This window comes from Hoplias malabaricus, chromosome 3 (assembly GCF_029633855.1).
Source record: "Hoplias malabaricus isolate fHopMal1 chromosome 3, fHopMal1.hap1, whole genome shotgun sequence".
NCBI lineage: Eukaryota > Metazoa > Chordata > Actinopteri > Characiformes > Erythrinidae > Hoplias > Hoplias malabaricus.
This window is the reverse complement of record NC_089802.1, coordinates 9,483,187-9,507,828: the sequence shown is the minus strand read 5'-3', so window position 1 is coordinate 9,507,828 and position 24,642 is coordinate 9,483,187. Positions and strand designations below refer to the sequence as shown.

At 44.1% G+C, this 24,642-nt stretch overlaps 1 protein-coding gene across 12 annotated transcripts in view; it reads left to right on the top strand.

The window, feature by feature from the left end:
• Positions 1-24,642, top strand: part of nrxn1a (neurexin 1a) — a 189,157-nt gene that overhangs the window by 126,436 nt on the left and 38,079 nt on the right. For all 12 annotated transcript variants that reach the window (XM_066664960.1, XM_066664959.1, XM_066664955.1 and 9 more), the window contains one exon: positions 20,599-20,780. In XM_066664960.1, coding sequence (XP_066521057.1) covers positions 20,599-20,780 — 182 coding nt within the window. The remainder of the gene's footprint in view (positions 1-20,598; positions 20,781-24,642) is intronic.

The window sequence follows — 24,642 nt, the reverse complement described above, 5'->3', positions numbered from 1 at the left end:
AGTGTGTGACTCATTCTGCCTCTCTTACTCTGCTGCTGGCTGCTCGCTGTGGCACTCGTGTGTGTCTGTGCATATGTGTGAGTGTGTGTATGTGTGTCCTAGCCTGCTGTTAAACTGTCGTGTGGATTATCCAGTGTGTACGCCATCACACGAGATTCGTGCTCTGTGCGAGATTGGCACTAACAAATGAAAATGCCGTCTTGTGTCATGGGTACCCCCATACAGACAGACAGACAGACAGACACACACACACACTTACAAATATAAACACAAACACATGCAGCACATGCATCAGCTCATTCATATTTATGGGTGCATGCATCCTGCCAAATGTCCTAAGAAGAGTGGTAGAGTGAGAGGGGCATGGCCTAGGCACAAAGGCAGGGGATGTATGGATCTTATCTCTCTCTCTCTCTCTCTCTCTCTCTCTCTCTCTCTCTCTCTCTCTCTCTCTCTCACTTCCTCTCTCTCTCTCTCTCTCTCTCTCTTTCTCTTTCTCTCTCTCATTCTCTCACTCTCATTCTCTTTCTCTCTCTCTCTCTCTTTCTCTCTCTCACTCTCTATCTCTCTTTCCCCTCTCTCTCATTCTCTCTCTCTCTCTCTCTCTCTCTCTCTCACTCACTCTCTCTCTCTCTCTCTCTTTCCCCTCTCTCTCATTCTCTCACTCTCTTTCCTCTCTCTCTCATTCTCTCTCTTTCTCTTTCTCTCTCTCTTTCCTCTCTTCTCTCTCTCTCTCTCTCTCTCTCTCTCTCTCTCTCTCTCTCTCTCTTTCCCCTCTCTCTCATTCTCTCTCTCTTTCCCCTCTCTCTCATTCTCTCTCTCTTTCTTATATATATTTATATATTATATATATATATATATATGTGTGTGTGTGTGTGTATACACATGTGTAATGCATGTATGTATTTATACACACACTCACACAAACAAGCACATCATCTGCCCGTCACATGGAAGTAATGTCTTCTCTGTCCACTCTCATAATGCATCACTCTGCTTGAAGAACAGTGTTGTTGAACTCCATTTGTGCCTGAGGGCCACGCTGTATGTCTTCATGCACACTGCAACACAAAACATGATTTTCTGGCACACGAGAGCATCTTGAATGTTGAGCATGTTGGAAATATATGTAATAATCCTCATTATGAAATTGTTGTACGGTTATTTACATTTACATTTATGCATTTGGCAGACGCTTTTGTCCAAAGCGACTTACAAAAGAGGATCTAACATTCGAACTACAGCAGAATTTATACAAAATACCTTACATTGAGTGCATGGGGTTATTACAAAATAATTTCACCAAATGTATTAAAATCCTTTTTTAGCAGTTTACATGTGCAGTTAAACAGGACAATAACGTTAATGCTGTTCATATCTAACTCAATCACTCCACAGGGAACATGCTTAGGTTTCCAGTTTTTTAAAAACACAGGGAAACTTTTCCTTGGACTTTTGTCAGTAAAATGAGGCACAATATTGAACAGTGAATGATAACAGGTGTCAAATATCTGTGTCACTTTTAAAGACAGTAACACACCGCCTGATTGATTGATTATGGCTGATTCTAGACACAGAAACTTACACAGAAACAAATACTAATCACCAGGGTGAACTGTAAGTTGCTTCCACTTATAGAACTCATTACTTGGCTGTGTGCTTTCTGCCTGTAACAACAGGAGATGACAGATTCAGGTGGAATTTTTAACACCCCCCCCACCCTACCGCTTCGACTCCGTACCCAACTGTTCACTGAGTGACGTGTGAATTTTCCCAAATCTGAAATTTTGTCAGTGTGGTCCTTATCAATTTTGTACACGTACTTACACACACACACACACACACACGTACAAACACACTCACTTTTCCTTGCACCCTCACACTGCAGCGAGTTCTGAGAGTGAAGCAGCACGTTGATATCTGCGGGTTATCACAGAACACTTCTGAATGTTGTAATGAATGGGGGAGGAGTGATGAGGACAGGCCAGAGACACGACTGCACACTGATTAGCTGTGTATGAGCACAATTAAAAACACACAGCGCAGATAAGGACCTAAGCCGTTGTGGGAAGATAAAAAAAAAAAACGGTCACGTTGACATGGAAATATGGATAGATAACTTTCCCCAGTATGAGAAATTAAATCTGATAGGTTTGTGCTATTCATGAGCAAAAACACAGCCCCCTGTCCCCTCTCAAACGGAACGTCCTCCCTCTAAAGCCTATGCATCATTTTTAATTAGCTCTCTGCTATCTGCAATCTCATATTTAATAATAAAATAATAAAAAAAGTCAATATCCCACAGTTAGCTGGGGGCTTGGACTCGGTGGGTGGGTGGAGGGACCCTTTTTTCCCTTTTTTACTGTAGCATTCTTTTCTGAAATCGAAGAAGGAGGGCGAAAGAGGAGGGGGAGCTAGAAAGAGCAAGGGCATGGAAACCTAGGGAGCATGGGAAAAGGCTTTCTTTTTAATTTTTTTCTTTTTAAAGACCTTGTGCAAACCCCCAGCTGCATCTAAAGAGTGTTATTAAATGCAGTACAATGTAGAACCCCAGCAGAGAGAGAAAGAATACTTTGTCACTGCAGCTCTGCCTCTGGAGTCCCCTGCTGTTTAAATTGTTCCTAATGCTTCATGCAAGTGTTTGTGTTCAAACATGCTCCAGTTCCTTTGAATCAGCTTTTGAGGTCAGATTAAATGGAGTGACTCGTAACATGTGACTAAGCGTCCAAACGTATACATGCCGTGATGTGAGGCAGTCTGGCAACACTAGGTGGCGCCCTTGTAAGCAGAACAGAATCTGTGTCACTTTCCTCCCCCCCTCCTCCTGAAATGGCACTTGTTCACAGGGGGAAATTAGTTTATGAAGGCACAGATTGGCTCCCACGTCGATCCCTAATCCTTACACTGCTAGTGCTGAAACGTTATGTGTTTTGTGGGTTGCTGCAATCCCAAAGACAAATGCGGCGTTCCAGTCGAAGTGGTGTGATTTCCCTCTGAAGTTGGAGTGGGTTTTTGGAGCCCCCGGCGAGGCGGATCTGATAGCTTGGCTTTGTCAGCTATAATTATGCAGTGCTAACGATCCTAAGTGCTAAGAGAGATTGTGCCACGTGCAGGAGGAAACGGCATGAGATACACTTTTTGACATTTCTGTGTTCATAACGTGGCTACGGCTGCTGTTTGAATGCATACCCGCTGGATTTAACACTACGTACACACACTTATTATGAAGCTGACACTATCATAATCCCAAATGACGACAAGCCTTGTGACTTCACCGTCACTGAACTTCTGAGCTCACTCCGTACCTCGCTGAACTGCTTTCACCTCTGGATTACCTCGTGTTCTTTATTCTGTGGTGATCGTTTGGAATAAATTATTAAAAGGTGCCATTGTTTTTATGCAGCAGAGTGTACCAACGAGCAGTCGTTCTTTTCATCTTGCATCTTGTTTATTCAGTGCTTTCTGCTGTACCTGGGCTGCCCTCCCTGAGGCAGGGCCACTGTTTCCACCTCACCGACTTTGGCTTGGCACTGTCCGTGGTGCTGAAGTTCACCCCAGTGACTATGCTCCTGGCATGGAGACTTCGTATGGTGGGAAGACAAGCACTCTCTCGCTCTCTCTCTCTCTCTCTCTCTCTCTCTCTCTATTTATGTATGTGTGTGTGTGTGTGTATATATATATATATATATATATATATATATATATATTTAATTTATTATTATTATTGGACAGGGACGATATATACTGGTAAAAGAGAAATGGTCCAAAATTAATTCCCAAATTCCTTGAACTCCCACTCAAAGTCAAGAAGGTTAACTTCTTTCTCCTGCAAAGTTTCATTCTCATTTTGGAGAATGAAGAATTAATTGCAATCTGTCATATCCCTTTATAGAGCTATTTAAGTTTTCACATGTTTCTTTTACTCACTCAGTCCATATCTGTTTCTATGCTACTGGCTTATTTTATTTATTTATTTATTTATTTATTTATTTATTTATTTATTTTTGGCGGTTGGCCAAAATCACAGTGCTGCGAAAGCTTTCAAATCTGTGAATTATATCAGTCCATTAGTCAGAATTCATTTACCCACTGAAACTGAACACAACTTTGTATGGTTTGATTAGTGTAGCCCCCTCTCTCTCTCTCTCTCTCTCTCTCTCTCTCCGCTCTTTTCTCCTCAAGCCTCAGTTGAACTGCACCTGCTTGAACCACCCCCTTTCTCACCTCGCTCAACATCACAGAGCAAGAGAGAATGAGACAGAGAGAGCGGGAGAGCGGAGGGAGGATGGACAAGGAGAAGCGAGGCACCCTTACACAGTTGTGCACTCTTCCACGATAGAGTTGGGGGGAGGGATAGAGAGAGAGGGAGAGAGAGAAGGAGGAGGAGGGGGAAGAGAGAAACCCGACCAGGCTCCACCGTTCTCTTTCGCTCCTTTTTCTCTCTCTCTCCACTCCACTCATTCAGAGGGTCTGCCTGGCTAGGCACCGAAGGGGCTGCTCTCCTCTAAAGAGACCGAAGGAGAGATAAGGAGAGACAAAGAGTGAGCCACAGAGAGGGAATTTTTTTTTTTTTTGCTCAATACCTTTTATCTCCACTCTGCTTCTTGCTCTTCTTTCTTGCTTACACACTCACACACACACACACACACACATATGCGAGCGGACCACTCTTTCCGCACAGCCTACTTTTCGGATGATCGTCAGTAGCCCGCCTCGTTGTGTTTTGTCCTCCACTCTACTGTATCTTTTTTTTTTTCCTCCGGTTCTTTGCTCTTTTTTGTGACGTATCAGCGTAATGTTTCCTCTGAGAGGCGGCGGAGACGCAGCCAGCAGCAGCCAGCGTGCGAGTGGAGGTGTGTGTGAGTGAGTGAGTGAGTGTGTGCATGCGTGTGTGTGTGTGTGTGTGTGTGGATGGATGGAGTTAAATGCTGCAGCAATGTGCTCCCCTTCTGTGTGCCGTCACTTCTGCTAGTCTCTCGGTCCCCACACTTTCCCAGGGGCTTTTGGGGATGCATCCTCGGCTCTGTGGGATCCGGCTTGAGGCTTTAAAATCCTCCGGTAAATTCCGGGACTATCAGAAGGGCTCTAATGAAGAGTGCTCTCTGTGATCGTCCAGGTGATGCTCTTGATTCTCTCCTTGTACCGGAGTATACTGTGGATTCTGGCTTTATGGTTTTTGTGATTTTTTTTTTTTTTCGTTCTTCATCTAAAGGATGTCCTGTTTCCTGGAGAATGTTGTTCCGCCTTCGTATCGCTTTCTGTGATGTGATTTAAACACCAGACACTTGAAGAACCTTGGAGAACTCTTTTGAAGTTTCCGAGCTGGATTCGCTTGGTTTGCGTTCTATTTCTTTGAGCAGTGGGCCACTACACGGTAAAGGTAAGAAGTACAAGAGAGGACATGGGTTGCCAGGTCCTCTGAGGAAATTCCACTTCTGCTTTAGCTCTACATCAGCTCCAGCCCTCACACACTCTGGCAGCATGCCTGTAAGAGCAGCGTGCTCTCGGCCCAGCGGAGCAGCCCCTCTCTGGATGGGCTCCACCCTGCTCCCCCTCATCCTGTGCCTGCTCCTCAGGGGGCCCCTGCCGGCCCTCGGCTCCGGGGACCATCCTGCGGTCGTCCGCTCGCCGCTTCACCTCGTGCCTTCCTCCGCCATCCAGAAAGCCCACGCCTCCCTGAGGGCAGGCCCCGGTGCGTACAGCCTCCTATGTTCACCCACCATATTCACCCGCCTTAGAGCTGTCTCATTCCATTACCTGTCAAACGGAGAGGGGGGGCGAGAGAGCTTGTGATGTGTTAGGGGTAGAGAGAGAGAGAGGGAGAAAGAGAGCACTCTAAGAGAGGGGGAAAATCAGTCAGAAGAGCTTGAAAAAGCCAGTGCTTGCCTGTTGCGGTGGCTGTGGTGGTGCTTACTGAGAGTGAAAAGAGGATGCCTGCATGATTATGAAGTGGAGATGCAAATGAGTTGCTCGAGAGGTGTTGTGAACATTATGCAGATTGGATCCGAATGGGCAGAGGCTAGCACCGGCTGCTGCCCCTGAGATAGCTCCGATAGAGATGGAAGTGAAGTGTTTCATCATGAGCCTCGATGCTAGCTTTGCATGGATGCGCTTGCCTGCTTTAACGGCCCTCTTTGATTTCTCGGCACCCGTTGAGGCGGCTCTGTTTGTGTCAAGACCCTTTGGTTCCAGCCTTGACCTGAACATTTGTCAAGAGTCATCCTTGTGAGGTGACGCCTGCTGACCTGGGACTTAATGAGACCACCTTCAAATTACTGTCTCTCCTGTTGTCAGCCTGCGGTGGGTATGCACAACAGGGAATGAGCGCGTGTGTTTAGACCTTTGTGAGGACCCCACATGCTCACAATTGTTGAACATGACGTTTCGTACGGGTGACGTTTGATGATGATGAGAAAGACACAAAAAATCCAAAGGGTTGCTTTTTGTTACTGAGGTTAAAGAGGAATTCCACTGTTTTTATTTTGTTTTTTTACAGTGGTGGGGATAGGAACCGGTCACACAAAGTGTTTAACCTGAGATAATGTGGTTGCAGATGCTGTTTGATGCTCTTTGTTTTAGAAGAGACTGACTGACTGACTCCTAATGTTAAAACGGGCATGTGCGAGTACCCAGCTGCTTTTACCTTCTGCTGTTAGTTCAGCCATATTTCACATAGCACTTTTCCACCAACGAGGACCTGGAACAGAATTTAGAGCTGTTTGGCACGGTTCCACCGACATAAACAGGTTCAGTAAAATAAGAGAGAGCTCAGAGTCTCAAATACAGCGTTATCACCCAGTGGAGCTTCATACCCAGTAAACATTTAGCCGTTGATTCAACGTTGAAATAACGTAATGACTGCCGTCTAATCAACGTTCTCTTAAGGTTGAAAATGAAAGTTGAAAAGACGTCCAAACACAGACATTGAAAAGACGACTATTAGACGTATTTTGGATGTCCATTGACGTTATTAATTGGTCACCATTTAACTAACTTACTAAGATGAATTTTGGACGTCCATTGACGTTTAAAATATGTCCTTGACGGACAGACTACTTTAAGACCTATTTTGAACGTCCAGGGACGTTCCTTGTTTGCTGGGTATCAGTTTCATTTAAATAAGTAATAAAAAATAAGACAAGAACATGCTCCGTTTGTGTGTGTTTCTGGGACTGTGATTGGCTTTGCATTAGTTACGTTTCTCCGCAGTTCACAAGCTCAGCAGCACGGCTTGGAACTGGGCAACATTTACACTTACTATTATATCTCACAGAGAGAGGAGGACTGTCTTATTTCACGTGAGTGTGTGACTTTGCCTATAGTATTGTAAAGGGAAGTGGTGGGGAGACATTTTGTGGCGTTAGTGTGTTTATAAAACTCCATACAGCTGCATATAACCACCTTAAACTTCACGTACTTTAATCTGACCTGTTACATTGAATAAATAAGTCATTGTAATTCTTAAAATCAACAAAATGTCTTTGGTTTGTTCTTTTGGTAGTAGATCATCTAGTATTTATTTTTAAATAAAACGAACAAGAAAACACTGCTGTCGGTGTTATATTATGAACAAAATTTTGTGTTCCTTTTTTAATTTCCGCATTAATTAGTCCTGCCCTCCATATTTTCTGTACAACACAATCACATAATAAAAACCACATGGAATTAAAGACATTGATATGAAGCGCCAAAGTTTCTCCAGAGCTTCCAATGACAAGTATGTACCTCTGTGACAATGGCTATATGGCTAATCGCGGTCCTAGGCTTACCTAGTTTTCTTATTTCTTAAGAGTACATTGGCCCTAAAAGAGGCTTATTTTTCAGCTCTTCAACTAGGTTATATAAATTTTATTACGGTTACACAGAAAAAATAACCGGATATGTGTTTATCCACATGGTAAATACAATTTCTATATCTGCAGTGTAGACACCTGGTCACTAACACTTCCACCATGCTTTTATCAGTAAAACTCTCAGAACGACTTCTCAGCCATTAAAGTTATCAGAAAAGTAGAGAGAGATTTCCTTAAGGGTTCTGAAGGATTTTAGGGTCAGGGTTAGGTAGAGACTGAGATGTAGAGATTGCGTTTTCCAGCTCCGGGATTCCACGAGTCAGTGGGATTACTCACAAAGAAGGTGCATGTGTGTTTATGTGCCTGCCTTGCTGTGTAATGCAGTGAGCAGGCCAAATTGAAATTCCTGGGTTCATGTGGGAAAGAGGACAGGCTTTTAAGAGGCCATTAGACCCCAGGGTCTGGCACTGATTTCTACACTATGCCTGCTATTCCCCTTCTCCTTTGAAACTCATTACCTACATATTGCTATTATATCCCATTTGCTAGCCCTCGCAGGAGCTGCTGAGCCTGGTGTAAAATGAACACCACCTCCGCCAGGTCTCCAGCTCTCTCCCACTCCAGCCTGCTGTGGAACGTCTCGCTGCGGCTTGTGGTGTAAGACTATCAGGAGCACTTCCACGCTGCTGTCAGCTCATGTGTGCGATGCTCTGGGCTTATATAATGGGACCTAGCTGCCGCTCACTATTATCTTCACAGATTGTGCTCTGATAAAAAAGAGAAACACAATTGAACGCAGGCAGGAGAGAGGCGAGGGAGTGGAAGTTTGTGACGTGAAAAGGGAGTCATTTATCATGCTTTCAGAGAGAGAAAGCATCTCTCTCTCTCTCTCTCTCTCTCTCTCTCTCTCTCTCTCTCTGCATGTGTTTGTGTGTGACACAGCTGGCGTCCCTAATGGTTGGGCGTGCTGAGATCACTGAGCTCCTTTGCTCATGTGCGTCACCCTAGGCAGCGAGGCAGCACACACAGACACACACACACAGACACACACCCAATCTTTAACATCCCGCACCACACACTTAAACCAAAGAGTATCTTGGCCCTCATAAACACACAAACACACACACACTTCTGCGCCCCCCCCCCCCAATGCTGATTATATCACACACACAGACACACACCTGGGACCTGCTCCTGCCCCCTGATCTCAGACATCCCCCACACCCCGGAGACCCTCCTCACCTCCTGATGTTTTACACACTGACCAAACACACACACTCAGTAGTACTACGTGTTTGTCATAGCCCACCTTTATGTTATTCATTTCCTCAGGAATAAAGTGTAGTGTAGAATGGAAAGAGGGTTTTCCTAAACAGATTTCAAATATCCTAAACAGATTTCTAATTATGATTTCAAATATGATTTTTCATATTTAAATGTGGGTGGCCCGGTGGTGCAGCAGGTAGTGTCACACAGCTCCAGGGACTTGGAGGTTGTGGGTTCGATTCCCGCTCCAGGTGACTGTCTGTGAGGAGTTGGTGTGTTCTCCCTGTGTCTGCGTGGGTTTCCTCCAGGTGCTCCGGTTTCCTCCCACAGTCCAAAAACACACGTTGGTAGGTGGATTGGCGACACAAAAGTGTCCGTAGGTGTGAGTGAATGTGTGTGTGTGTCTGTGTTGCCCTGTGAAGGACTGGCGCCCCCTCCAGGGTGTATTCCCGCCTTGCGCCCAATGATTCCAGGTAGGCTCTGGACCCACCGCGACCCTGAACTGGATAAGGGTTACAGATAATGAATGAATGAATATTCTAATGTATATTTTAATTTGAAGTTTGATAAACATCCACAACATCCATTTTACAGACTCTATGCCACATGAATCATGTGATTACATAAAAAGTCCAAGATGAGAACTACTTGGAAGCGTTTGTTTAAAAAAAAAAATAATAATAAAAAAAAAGGTCTTGACCCCAACCACAATAACATCCACAAACACTTGTTTCCATGTAAACGGAATCACACATCAGAAGGAGGTTACGCTTTAATGATCAGTTAACACTCAGTTCTTCGGTGTGTGTTTTTAAATGGTTTTTTCAGCTCTGTCTCCACTGCATCTCACAGTATAATGAGCAGTAAAGGAGCACTAAGAGATCTGAGATTTCATAAATAACCATTTAAAAGCTATTACTTGTATGTTGGACTCAGCATGGAGGATTCTGTGTGCGTGTGCATGCATGCGCGTAAAAAAAAATCTCTCTCTGCTTGCCAGGAAGTGTGCCTGCCCCGCTCTCTCTCTCTCTCTCTCTCTCTCTCTCTCTCTCTCTTTCTGCAGTGATTAGACGCAAAGTGAATGTGAAAGCAGAAAGCGAGACAAATTATCAGCCGTTAGCTCCAACACAGGGTTTTGATGTTGAGGCCGTTCCTTGTTCTATTTTCCTCCCTCCCTCTAACTCCCTTTGTCTCTCCAGTGCTCCAAATGAACTAGCCCTCACTTTCGGTTCTCCACTGTTCCCTCCATATTATTCCCACTCTGCACATACAGCAGCTCAATTAAAAATCCCCTGTGCACCCAGACAATATAGAGCCTCTCACAATCACTGTACAGCTGCCATTATTACTTTAACTTCTCCTGCAGTAGCGCAACTTCAGATCTCAGACCCTGGGAGTGTGAGATCCTCCATGTACACACTTCTGTGTGTGTGTGTGTGTGTGTGTGTGTGTGAATTACTGTAGATGTGTGCATTGTTGTTTTGTTCTTCCTTGAAGTGTATGGATCTGAGCTTGGGCTTTTCCACCCTGACTGAGTTGAGTCAGCTCTCTCTCTCTCCCTCTCTCTCTCTCTCTCTCTCTCTCTCTCTCTCTATTTAAGTGGATGTGACTTCATTAATGTGAGTATTTTGGCGGATCCATGGCTCTAAGAGAGACAAAGACAGAGAGAATGGAGATGAAGTGAAAGAGGGACAGACGCAGACAGAGAGAGAAAACTGGAGATGAAGTGGGAGAGAGAATGAGAAGAACAGAGCTAGGGAGAGGGATTGAGAGGCAGAGAGAATGAATGAAGGAGCGAGGGTGAAAGAGAGGAGAAGAACGTGAATGTGCGAGTGCGAGGGATACGTGATGTATTCTCATGATGTGACGGTGACTCCTAAACACTGTACTCAACCACAGAAGGAGCGAGGGAGTGAAAAATGAAGGGAGAGTGTGTGTGTGAGAGAAAGTTGGTGAAAGGGAGAAGTAGAGAGGAGAGAGTGAGAGTGCTAGAGAGAGGGAGAGAAATCTTTAGCTGAGAGGATCTGTGTGTGTGTGTGTGTGTGTAATCTAACCTCGGCCTGGCCAAAACCCCAGAGAGATCTGTCATCCTGTCACTGTAGCCCTCACTCTCAGAGCACACACATACAGACGGGCAGTGCCAGGGGTTGGGCTTAGGGGGGTTTCTAGCAAAGCACCGGTTTTTATCTCACTGCCATTTTTGTCTTGTGTCAGTGGCTTGATAGAAATACAATTTTAGGAAAAAGGAAAAAGACTTGTTCAACGTCATATAATAAAATTTGTCAAACATCACAACACCATGGTTGTGTCCAAATATTTAACATCAAACGTCTGTGATTCTGAGTGATCAGTAGTTCAGGGTCTGGATCTGCACGGTTACCACATCAGGCAACATCAAGGAAGTTTCACACAGCGATCCATGCAGCCAGGAGTGTATGCAGAGGTTCTACTGTGTACATCTGGAGCAGGAGGAACTGACTGTGAATTGAGGCATCATAAGAAACGTTCCTAATGCCTAAAATGGCACCTTACGTAACATAATTCTTCACTGATCCCGAAGAAAATTTTAATAGAAGACGTACATTAATCAGAGTAAAAAGGGGCGGGGTTACAGAAGTGACAGAGGTACAGAAGTGGACCCTCTGATAAAATGAGCCAGTCAGTTTGCTGAGGGGATTACAGTCAGTGTGTTATAAGGGATAACGCCCCCCCCCTTGATGTTCAAGAAGGTTTTGTGGGGTTGATTTGTGGGATTTTATTAGGTCTCCCTCCCAATAAAGGCATTGGGGAGTGTGCTATTGAAGGAGTGTAAATAACTGCCCAGGGGCATTGCCAAAATGGCAGGTTTTATCTTCTGTGCTATGTTTCACAATATGCTCTAGATATTAGCTTTAGGTGCTTTCTTCTGTGGTGATTTTCAGAATATAGATGTAAGGTTTAAGTTTTCCTTCTTTCCTTCTTTCTCGTCTTGTTTTCGAATTCGTTCAGCTCTCCACCCTTCCTCCATTCCCGTCTACCTTCCTTCTTCCTCCTTTCATTCCTCCACTTCTTCACACGGTCCTCGTTCCTCTCTGAGCTCCAGTCTTCACAGGACTCCTGTGAGGATCGCCAGATCTGAGAGCTTGTTAAAAAAAAAAAGCACAAAGCAAGCAAAACAGTGGCCGGTATAAAGTGTCACTGCAGACCCTGCATCAGGCAGCTCAGAATAACACGCCGGCTAACAGCTCTGGCCTAATTGGCCCCAAAAAGGTCAGCTGGAGAGAGAGAAAGAGGGAGAGAGTGGAGCAGGGCCACAGCTCCTGACCACCCCCACCCAGGAGGAGATGGGGGGAAGCTCTCTTCATCACATGTGAGACATTAGGCCCACTGCGGCTCGGCTGCATTGTTAGAGCATTGCCCATGTCTCTGAATGAGCCTGGAGATGTGGAATGTATCTATCGCGCAGTGGTGCTGTGAGACTTGGTGTGGCTCGGGTGGTTTAATGCTTTTAGTGTTGCGTTCTGAGCATTTTGAGACACATTCATTCATTATCAGTAACCCTTATCCAGTTCAGGGCCGCGGTGGGTCCAGAGCCTACCTGGAATCATTGGGCGCAAGGCGGGAATACACCCTGGAGGGGGCACCAGTCCTTCACAGGGCAACACAGACACACACACATTCACTCACACTCACGGACACTTTTGAGTCGTCAATCCACCTACCAACGTGTGTTTTTGGACTGTGGGAGGAAACCGGAGCACCCGGAGGAAACCCACGCGGACACGGGGAGAACACACCAACTCCTCACAGACAGTCACCCGGAGCGGGAATCGAACCCACAACCTCCAGGTCCCTGGAGCTGTGTGACTGCGACACTACCTGCTGCGCAACCGTGCCACCCATTTTGAGACACATATTAATAATATTTTTTAAAACTGAGAAATACACGATACTGATTTCTCTTCATCTGAATCTAGCACACATGGAATTAACCCTGACTTCCCGGATTAAATAAGTAATTTGGGTTTACACGGTCTGTGCTGTGCATGAACATTGAAAACTGTGAGTCACATAAAGCTTTTGCTTTCACTTGTCAGATTTGTGATTATAGGGCCCCCTGAATGACTGCTCCTCCAGCCCCTCCCGAGCCACTGTACCCACCCCCTAAGCGTCTGCAGGCTGCAGTCAGCAGACCTTCTTCATATCGAGCTTCTGTCAGTCTGAGTTGAGAATTCCTGCTGCGAGGAAGAAAAGCCATTGCTCTGTGTGCTTTCCCATCGTCAACTTGACGGCTCATTCCAAACCCGCACCGCGAGTCACCGTACAGTCAGGCAGGAGGAGACAGGGGGTCAGATTTACGATCGTCCAGCTAACTCTTTCTGCTGATGATAATGGCCAGTGCACCCTGCATCCGCAAGCGCACACACACACAAACACACACACACAAGCCGAGGTTGGCCAGTGTTCCGCTTGAGCTGCTGTCTGTAATTACCCAGTTGGTTCAGAGCTCTCTGGTGTCAGTTCGGTAATTGGAGCTGCTGTAATTCTCGTTTTAATTGCCTGTTTATTATTGCAGAAGCCTCGGTTTTGTAGTTGCCGCACATTGTGCAGCGAATGTTTAATAAACAAATACAATGTCACAGACTCGTATTTCATATAAACAATATAATTGCTTCACTCACAAAAAAACAAAGCGCGAGTAAATCACTGCACGTGCTCGCGACTGCTCACCAACCACACGCATATACCACACACACACACACAGAGAGAGAGAGAGACTGTAGTGGAGTAAACACCAGTTTGCTTTTCATCATTTGCCAGCTGGATTAGGAGAATGCACTCATTATGGAAGGGAGCTGATTTCTGTTATTGACACAATCGATTAATACAGAAAATACATAAGAAAATATGCGGTTATGTGTCCCCCCCCCTGTCCCAGTGTGTGTGTGTGTGTCTCCCAGTGAAGGACTGGCGCCCCCTCCAGGGTGTGTTCCTGCCTTGTGCCCAGTGATTCCGGGTAGGCTCCGGACCTGGATAAGCACTTACAGATAGTAAATTAACGAATAAATGTTTGCTGTTGTTCTGACATTTAAAGCTAGGTTAGGTGGACTTTAAAGTGCTTTGTGGTCCTTGCATTTGGATCCATATCTAATACCATCTCCATCTTTCTGCGGTTGACCTCGGGACAACCAAGCTGTTGGGTGGGCTGTGTTCCAGCAGCTAGAACTTTTTGACAAACATCAGAAGGCTTAGTTTGTCCTCCTCTTTGTCTTATGTGGGGCTGCGTATCCAAACAAGGAACTCAAACTAGATTAGAGACATCCAAGCTTTAGGCAAAAGTACTGATTTTCCATGCTTCTCTGTAATTGGAAAGTCGCCTCCTCAATGTCACTGTTTGTCTGTATTGTGAGGAGCGCAGGATATTTTACTTCCTTGTAGACATTCAAGTGCTGCTTTGTGTTGAGAAACCTCAGAGACAGGTTTCCTACAGGGTGCTGGAATGCTGTTCTAAAAAGTTCTGGCACAATTTAACCTGTGCCCTCCAGCCCACAGTGGTTCTGAATAGAGAGCGGGCCCTGAGCTTCTCCATACAGTGGCTTCCAAGAGCTTCCAAGCCCCTGGCAATAGAAAAAAAAGGATGCTTTGTAATTTAATTTTTTTCACACATAAAAGAGATTAGGCTTATGATGGGATTCCAGAGGGCCAGGTAATATCTGTCTCATTAGAGTAGTGCTCCAAGGCACTCTCACATTGTCCCACTCTTTCTCTCTCTCTCTTCATCACACCCTTCTGGCTCCTCTCCTCATGTGTGCTGATTGACCTTAGTGAGCCAGTCGTGTGGAAACTCTTTCACGTTCCCTGTGAGCGGGGGTCTTCTTTAAGCCCCGGTCTCAGCCGCCTGGCCAGCTGAGATGATGGGACATATTTAAGAGGCTAATGGTTTGGCTTGCACAGAGCGCATGCTTCATTTAACGGAATCAGAAAATAGACTTCAGAGAAAAGGTTTAACCCCAAATAGAGGGAGAGCGCCAAGCTTTTTAACCACATCAGAGACAGGAGTGAAAACAGCACAGCGAGAGAGAGACAGAGAGGGAGACAGAGAGAGAGACAGAGAGGGAGAGAGAGTGAGAATAGTATGTGGGAGTTGGAGGGCTGCAGGTGGAGGTTGGGGAAATTACATTTACAGAGAAACAAGCACTTAGGTCTGTCACCTGAAATGGCTGGACAAGGCTGACCTCAGCTTTTATTTTGTTTTTTTTCTATAGTGCCATATACTGTGCTGTAATCTTTCTCAGAGACACACTCCTGGGTTGTGTAATGGTCCAGTTTTATCAGGCACAACACAAACAGTACAGGTGCTATTGTTGTTTAAGGCCCAGCTGGTTTCGAATGTTCCTGTTATGATCATATGGCTATAGAGTTGTGATAAATAAGTAATGAAATTGTAAAAATGATCGCAGGTGCATCCAGAATCTGCAGCATTGCCGTAAATAGATACGTACAGTATCCCGTTTCTGATTATTTCTGATGTTGTGTCAGTGCAATGAGGTATTGAGCACAACATCATCCATGTAAATATCTCAACCAAGACCCTGTTAATCCACTGGGACTGCGTGTGTTCGACTATGAGCCTAGTCTTGTTTACAGGTTAGAGCCAGGGGGTCTACTCACAGTAGTGAATGTGTCAGTCTGTCAGAGGAATAATGAATAGCTGTGTTTGTGGGGGGTTTTCTGGGAGCACTTCTGTTCGTATGGTTGAGCCGTTCTGCCAGAATCTCATGACTCTGCAGCTGCAGTGTGGCATCAGGATGAACTGCAGAAACAGTGGCGTAACTTCTCAGAAACATCTGCAAAACTCTCCCCTTCTTGTGCTGCATTGTGTGTGTTTGTGTGTGTGTGTGTGGGGGGGGGTTCTGTCTGTGTTTTTGTGTGTAAGCATCTGACATCTGAGCCTCATTAATGAGCGAAGCTTAGTTCCTCTTTTAAATGCATCTAAGAGCTGTTTCTGAGGCTTGACTGTGCAGATGCAGCTCTCTCTCTCTCTCTCTCTCTCTCTCTCTCTGTGTGTGTGTGTGTGTGTGTGTGTGTGTGTGTGTGTGTGAGAGAGAGAGAGAGAAGCCCTGAGGGTGTTTTTGTCTCAGGGATATGGGCTGAATGCTGACGCAGTGTGAAAGGGTCTCATTGAGATACACTCTAACGGGCTGAGGGCGCCCTTTGAAAACAAACAGAGATGGAGCTACTGAGAGCGGATCAGTAAATAGTGCATCGCATCAGGACATAATGCTGCCTAAGTGCCCTAAAATCTGCTGCCGTCACTTTACTGCAGGTTCTACACCCTCCTGAGAGCCCCTGAAGCTTCAGGATTCCGCGAACAGCAGATCTCCACAGATATTTCTAAGTTTGGGGACACCAGGGTGTAAAAACTTTGGTAACACTTTGCTGCAGGTCCTCGTTCATAAGGCTCCAAGACATCTATTTGTTTACATCTATATCATAAACTTATATTCATTTTCATAAAAGCTGCTCTAGTCTGGAAAGGCTAATGTCAAAAATACGTGTGTGTGTGTTATTTAATATGTATTGTGTTCTTTTTAATAATTCAGTAATTTATTAACCTGTAATTTAGCTCGATCCATGGAATTATTTTTGAATATACGTTGCCTAGCAACAAAAGCATGAAGTTATCTACCTACATTATTTGGTAGAAGAATTGTTCATTGCGCCAATTAGTCATATGCATTCAGTACTGTCAGTTTGTTGAAGTTATTAGCATTTTATTAGTTATTAATTTTCCAGATTGTCTTGTATTTCTCATGAGCAAGGAATGAGTTTGTTTCTGCTGCAGACCATTGATGATTTACTGCTGCTGGTCTTTCTCTGGTTGTCATGCTGTTCAGTTTAAACCATGCAGGTTTTGAGGTAAACAGCTTTACATGGTGACATCAGGGGCGGCGCCGGGTGACTGCCTGTGTGTTCTCCCTGTGTCCGCATGGGTTTCCTCCGGGTGCTCCGGTTACCTCCCACGATACAAAAACACACGTTGGTAGGTGGATTGGCGACTCAAAAAGTGTCCGTAGATGTGAGTGTGTGTCTCTCTGTGAAGGACTGGCGCCTCCTCCCGGGCGTGTTCCTCCTGGGTGTGTTCCTGCCTTGCGCCCAGTGATTCTGGGTTTTCTCCGTACCCACCGCGACCCTGAGCTGGATAAGCAGTTATGAATGGTGACACGAGGGCTCCGACCTTTGGCCGTTTGGTCAGGTTCGTTGGTACCAGCCCAGCAAGATTATGAGGTCAGAACAGCAGCAAGTTTGTGGGTTGTGAACCATTTATTTGCAGCAGAGGATTGTGCAACTGTTTGAGACCATGCCTGTGGAAAAGAGGCTTTTCAACAGAACATAATGAAACACTGGGACAGTTGAATGACCTGCAAAAGTATCAGAGCTTAATCCCAGTTCTGAGTTTGGAACAGCCGGCGAAAAGCTGCAGCAGACACAGGCTGCTAATTAGCTGAAATATGTAGATCCCAGTTAGAGAAGGAGTGGTCTAGAGTGGACAGAAACTTTCTGGAGAGCGGTGTCACCCTCAGCTGACAGAACTGATGCTGTTATTAAGGCAAGAGGATAAACTCAAACTATATATATATATATATTTTTTTTTTTTTTTTTTTTTTTTTCTTCAGTGAGCTCAAATAAAATTTTTATAGAACACTGGTGTACTTTTTATCATCTGATGTTTTATCAGTGTTATTAAAAAGGCTATATTACTGTGATTTAAGCACAATGAACGCAGTGGTGCTTTATGTTGTGCAATAACGAACCACAACCCCTATCCTTGTGGTAAAATCACTGTAGCACACAGCCTCCTGTGGATCATTATTAAAGATTCTTTTCTTTTTCGCTGGTTTGAATAACTTTTATTAAAGTGTAGCCTGATTTATTTTAAGGAAACTGGTACCTCGCATGAAGATTTGTGACAGGACGTGAAAAACCATGTTCGACCCTTTGCTCAGACCTTTAAAAGTTTGGAGAAAGCAGATGCTTCTCATTCCTACGATGACACTTTATCAAACTTGAATCCGAGCGCTGCTAAATATACATAGAACCTTCGTGAATAGTAAACGTAGTGAAACGATAAATAAACCTTTGTAGTTTTCACTTAATTGAAAAGTTATCGGATCAAAAAAATTCACATTAGTTTCAAAGAGAGATGCGATGTTATCAAACTTTAAGCAGCAGTGCACATCTGGAGCAGCACAGCGGGGCTGCTGAGGAGCAGCGTTGGAATGCATCTCACATCCTGCGCTGCTGCTGTGTCTGCAGCCTGTAGAGCAGTTTACTGTGGTTCATTCCCCACAGCACCTGCCAGGACCAGAGGAGTTTTACACACACTTACTATGAGAGTCACGCTGGAGGAAAAGATCTGCACAGGCAAAGAATTAATGAGATCAGCTCCATTAACACAGTACATAGCACACTCCAACACAGCCTTCTCTCTCTCTCTCTCTCTTTCTCTCTCTCTCTCTCTCTCTCTCACTCTTTCTCTTACTCTCTCCTACTCTGTCTCGCTCTTGTGCTTTCTCCTTTCTCTCTCCCATATTCTCATTTTTGCTCATTCTCTCATTCTTATGTTTCTCTTTTTTTTTCTCACCCTTCACTCACACAAGCTTTTACTGTTTTGCTCTTTCAATTTCACTCTTTCTCTCTGTCTCTGTCTCTCTCTCACACACACACTCTCTCTGCCTGTATCTCTCTTTTATGGCTGTCACACGCACTCTGATTGTCTGTCCTTCAACTTCATTTTAACATTACTTTACCTACTATTGGGGTCTTTCTATTCTTTCTGCTGCTCTATTACATTATTTTGCCCTCACTTACACTCATGCCCTTTTTGTCTCTCCCTTGTTTTGCTCTCTCTCTCTCTCTCTCTCTCTCTCTCTCTCTCTCTCTCTCTCTCTCTCTCTCTCTCTGTCTCTCTCTCTCTTTCTCCATATATATATATATGCACACACATTTCTCGTTCTCTGTTTCTCTCTCCCTGCCACCCTTTTTATAAATGTGATCCATTTTCCCTGGTCTGTGTGTGATTTGGGTGCAGAATCAGTGGCCTGCTCTGAGTAGCCTGCTACCTGTGACACTGTAATTAGCTCCATCCTGCCATTAGCATGCCTTTTACCGAGTAGAAATAGCTGCACGATCTCTCTCTCTCTCTCTCTCTCTCTTTCTCTCTCTCTCTCTCTTCTCTCTCTCTCTCTCTCTCTCTCTCTCTCTCTCTCTCTCTCTCTCTCTCTCTCTGTCTGTCTCTCTATGTGTGTGTGTTTCCTCACCTCTGTTGGACTGAAATCCGTGTTAAAGCAGTGCACTGGGCCACAGCGGGGCTGGGGGCTGGATTGATTGTCCAGTGCGCTGGCTGATGTAGAGGGCAGCTGTAATTAGAAGCATAGAGACTCAATCAGCTCAGTGTTGCAGGTGGTGTGTGTGTGTGTGTGTGTGTGTGTGTGTGTGTGTGTGTGTGTGTGTGTGTGTGTGTGTGTGTGTGTGTGTGTGTGTGTATGTGTTCAGGAGGGGGGTCAGGAACACCCCCCTATGTCTCAGCTTCAGCCTCAGTCATTTAGCACATGCAGGTGCTCTCAGCAACATCAGCTCTGTGAGGGTCACACAAGGGCTGTAATTAAACCAATCAGGAGACAGCAGGGGCTGTCTGACCCACTGATGGATTCATCAAGATACTCCCACACTGAGTGTAATGGGCTGAAAAACACACATGTATGCTCATGCGCACACGCACAGACACACACACACACACACACACAGAGAGAGAGATTGGTTTTTATACAAATGTAAGGACGTCATACATTTACTTCAAAAGTATTATACAATGCCACCAAAATTATTTGGACACTTCAACGTCTTCTGGGATCTGGACACTTTAAGACGTTTTATAAAGTTTGTGTTGTCACTGAATGAAATGTTTAACAGAAGTCTCGCTGCAGAAAAATAAACTTTGAATACAACATAAAAGAGATGCTGTGTGTGGAGAGAGATGAAAACCAGACTGAAACAATGGTCCTGTAAACGCAGCCCCTTCAGGAGAGAAGAGCCTCAGAATATGGGGGTGGGGTGGTGTCAGAGAGGTTGTGTTCATGAACTCAGAAAAGGCATTTAAGAAGTCAAAGTCTTCAAAGAAATAATTCCGTTGCTCATTGTCTGACACACAACAGCTTCCTTTTAAAAGAAACATTTGGCAAAATCTTGAAATCATGTTTTTTGGGGGTTTATTTGACATTTGAATTGACATTTCAGTTCCTAACACAGTGCTCTTATTGCATTTTGAGGTATGGCACAGTTGTCCGAATGCTTTTTATACACTATATATAACCATGTCTGTGTACTCCTTTGTGTATCCTAAATGTCTCTTAAAATCTGACCTTAGTCTTCACCTCTGTGTCTGAAGTGAATTTGTTTCGTCATTTCTTTTGGTTTTCCAACTTTCACTCTGTATTTCTCTGCTCCTTTAATGTCAACACACCCTTAAAGTCCCTCTTCTCTGTCTTTCTCTCCATAGCGGGAACTACATATATATTTGGACGTGACGGTGGTCTGATCGTGTACACCTGGCCTCCCAACGACCGGCCAAGCACGAGGGCTGACCGCCTGGCCGTGGGCTTCAGCACCCAGCAGAAGGACGCAGTGCTGGTCAGAGTGGACAGCTCTTCTGGCCTCGGGGACTACCTGCAACTGCAGATAGTGAGTACTGTATATACACAAACACACACACACACACACACACACACAGATCTTATTGATCAAACCCTGAAACAAACACTTGTCTGCTTTGTAGAAAACCGTGTTATATACTGCGCTACACTACTACACTTCAGGCACTGTGTAATTACGACTTCACAAATGGATAATAGGAGCATATGATGAGAATGTCTCCACTTGCCGTTTTGGCGTATTGTCCAAACTGAATGTGTTATAATAAGATCAATTAGAAAGAGCCAGTTTGTACTAACACAGTACACACTTGTTAAATGTACCAGTGTTGTTTCATTGGCACATTGTCAGCTGTTGTGTACAGTCCCTAGTCCCTGTGACAACCGAATGTCACAACACACAGTTTCTATTGTAAAAATCTTTCTGATATTATGATATGTTATACTTTATTATAATTCCTTTCCATATGAAGTCTGTTTTATAGGTTTGTAGCATATGACATGTATCCAGAGCAGTTATTAGGTGTGCTTATTAGGTAATAAGTTTAAAAGCATTTATGTGTTACTTATCATGGCAATTCCTTGCATTATTTTGTTATTTTTTGGTAATTGTTGCATAGTATTCAAAATGACAATTATCTTTAAATGATCTAAACCTAAACTCGCACATCGTTTGGATACAACACTATCCCCAAGAACAGAACAAATCAATGAGCCTGCTTTTACACTGCTTTTTTCTTGGAACTCATAATGCATTCAGTGATTGCCATTTTCAAACTACCTCATTTTTAGGATATATTTTGTTAAATAAAAAGACAGAGAGCACAACAGAGAGCTTAAAATGAAAAAGAATTGATGAAAGAATTACGAATTACAATTATACATTACTTCCGGTTTCCTCCCACAGTCCAAAAACACACAATGGTAGGTGGATTGGCGACTCAAAAGTGTCCGTAGGTGTGAATGTGTGTGTGTGTGTGTTGCCCTGTGAAGGACTGGCGCCCCCTCCAGGGTGTATTCCCGCCTTGCACCCAATGATTCCAGGTAGGCTCTGGAACCAGTGATCAACTGTACTATCAATCCTGTTTTTATACCAATGTTACACATGCATCACTTTGTGCAAACACACACTCTCTTTTCACAAACACACACATGCACAGCAACTCTTCAGGAAGACAAAGAGAAAGCTCTCCTCACTATGATATTGTTGCATCATATGTCCAAACATTCTTAGAGGCCCCTCTACATCTGGTTACATCTGGTTTAAAATGCACTTCTTGGGGACATGGATGTTATATTGTGCCACAGACAGAAAAAACGTATCATTTCAAGCTTGTTACGAAGATAGGGTAATGTAGTGTTACTGTTGTCCAAGGACTTTTAGTGGCATTGGTGTGGTTACCTTGGCAGGGAATCCAACTGCAGGCTTTTGTGTGGAAGGCAGCAGTGTTACCCTCTACACTTACCAACCTACCAGCTTGAAGCCTATCACTCTTTACACAACTATACAAACACACACCCATACACAGTCACACACAGGCAGAAACTCTTCAGGCAGACAGTGAGAAAGGTCTGTAGCTGGTCGTTAGGATAATGGTGATGTTCCTGGTTGCCTCCTACACGCTGAGAGCAGCTCTATGTGAGCAGGCTCGGGAGCTTTGCGCTGCTAGCATGAATAAACATGATGGCATCCAGTGCGGTACAAAGGGTGCTCGCTTCTCTCGCCTTCACACGGCGGATTGATGGAGGCCCGCATGTTTCCTCTGGGACGCTGGGCTACACTCGTTTATTCTGCTCCCCCTCTCCATCTCCACCACGGCATCATGAGGAGAGGAGGATGAGAGAGGAGAGATGTGGAGGAGGGAGAGGAGAGGTGGCGCTGGTGTGGAGGTTTAAAGCGTGGGGTTTTATATTATTTCTCTTTTTTTTTTTGAGCCCACCCTCGCTGTAATCACAAAGCGCACTCTCCCGCTCCTCAGAACAATCAGTGCAGTCTCTCAGGGGTGACATCACTCCACTGCCGCTGCTGTAACTGCACTCCGCACGCTGCCAGGGTAATGATTTCTCCAGCTGAGCCCCTGTACCTGCTGGAGTGTGCAGCCGGCCGCTGGTGTCTGTACAAGGTCTGGCTTCAAAAACCTCTGCCTGATCCACTGTGCTCTAGGGGCAGGAAACAATGGCACAGACATGTCTGTATATTTTCGAATGTCTGTATTTGGATTTAAGCTGGAAGTGGGAGTGGTGCTAAAAAAGGAATTAGATGTGGTTCATATTTGAAGTGCATTTAAAACCTTAATCTTAAATAGGGCTGGGCAATACTTCGATATCTGTATATATCGCAATATAAATGTTTCAATAACAATATGATTTTTATACACATTTCTAATATTTCAATAAATATTATTTACAACATCTGTCAGTGACTCAGAGTCATTACAGAGCGCTGTCATTAGTTCACAACACTCAATTTTAAAGTTATTTAAAAATATTAATATTTATATTGACAAAGCCAAGACATTTTTCTTTGATGGTGCTGTCATGTTGCTTTTTTATTGTTCACATTGATATCAGAATTATATCGTATTGAGCGTAATTAAGAAATATATTGTGATATAAATTTTGGCCGTACCATCCAGGTCTACTATTAATACCATTGAATAAAACCATTCTGAGATGTTCTATTCTTGGGCCGATAAACTGATGTACAGTAATCCCTCGCTACTTTGCGGTTCATCTTTCGCGGATTCGCTACTTCGCTGGTTTTTTTATTAGTGTTCTGTAAAAATTTATTAGACTAGGTGCCTAAAAATATCATTTTCTTATGGTGTGTAAATTAAAAGTATTTTTTTTTATTATTTACATGTATTAGACTGGGCCCGTAGGTGACTATATATATATATATACACAAGTATTTTTTACGTACAGTACATGTATTGTTCATGTCTACATCCGGGTGAAATTTACTCACGCTAAATCACAGCTTAGGAATGACTCTATTAAAGAAACTGGTGGGAAATCACATGTAGTTCCAGCTGAAAAACATCATAGAATGACTGTTTAATGCAAAGGGTGGGTTTTTAACAGCACAGGGTTTTAAAAGTCCAAATACTCGTTAAATACATAAATATATATATACATATATATATATATAAATATATATATATATATGTATATATATATATATATATATATATATATATATATATATATATATATATATATATATATTATATTTATAAAAATAAAGAATATCATTCCTCTACTTCACGAAAATTCAAAGTGGAACGCATCCCCCACAAAAAACGAGGGATCACTGTATGTACCATTAATCTGGGCTAAACGCACTAATTATGAAAACGTTTACATTAGAATAAATGAACAAATAAGCAATTAAATATACTTAGTAAAACTATGGGTGGACACCCGGGCTAACTGTGATAATATGATGATTAAAGAGAGTTTTACAACGTATTTATGATGTATTGACAAACAGTGGTGACACATGGGTGCTCTAGGTACAGTGATTATTATTTATAATTGTATATCCATGCATCCATCCATTATCTGTAAGCACTTATCCAATTTAGGGTCGCGGGGGGTCCAGAGCCTACCTGGAATCATCGGGCGCAAGGCGGGAATACACCCTGGAGGGGGCGCCAGTCCTTCACAGGGCAACACAGACACACACACATTCACTCACACACTCACACCTACGGAGACTTTCGAGTCGCCAATCCATCTGCAACGTGTGTTTTTTTTTTTTTTTGGACTGTGGGAGGAAACCGGAGCACCCGGAGGAAACCCACGCGGACACGGGGAGAACACACCAACTCCTCACAGACAGTCACCCGGAGCGGGAATCGAACCCAGTGTGACTGCGACACTACCTGCTG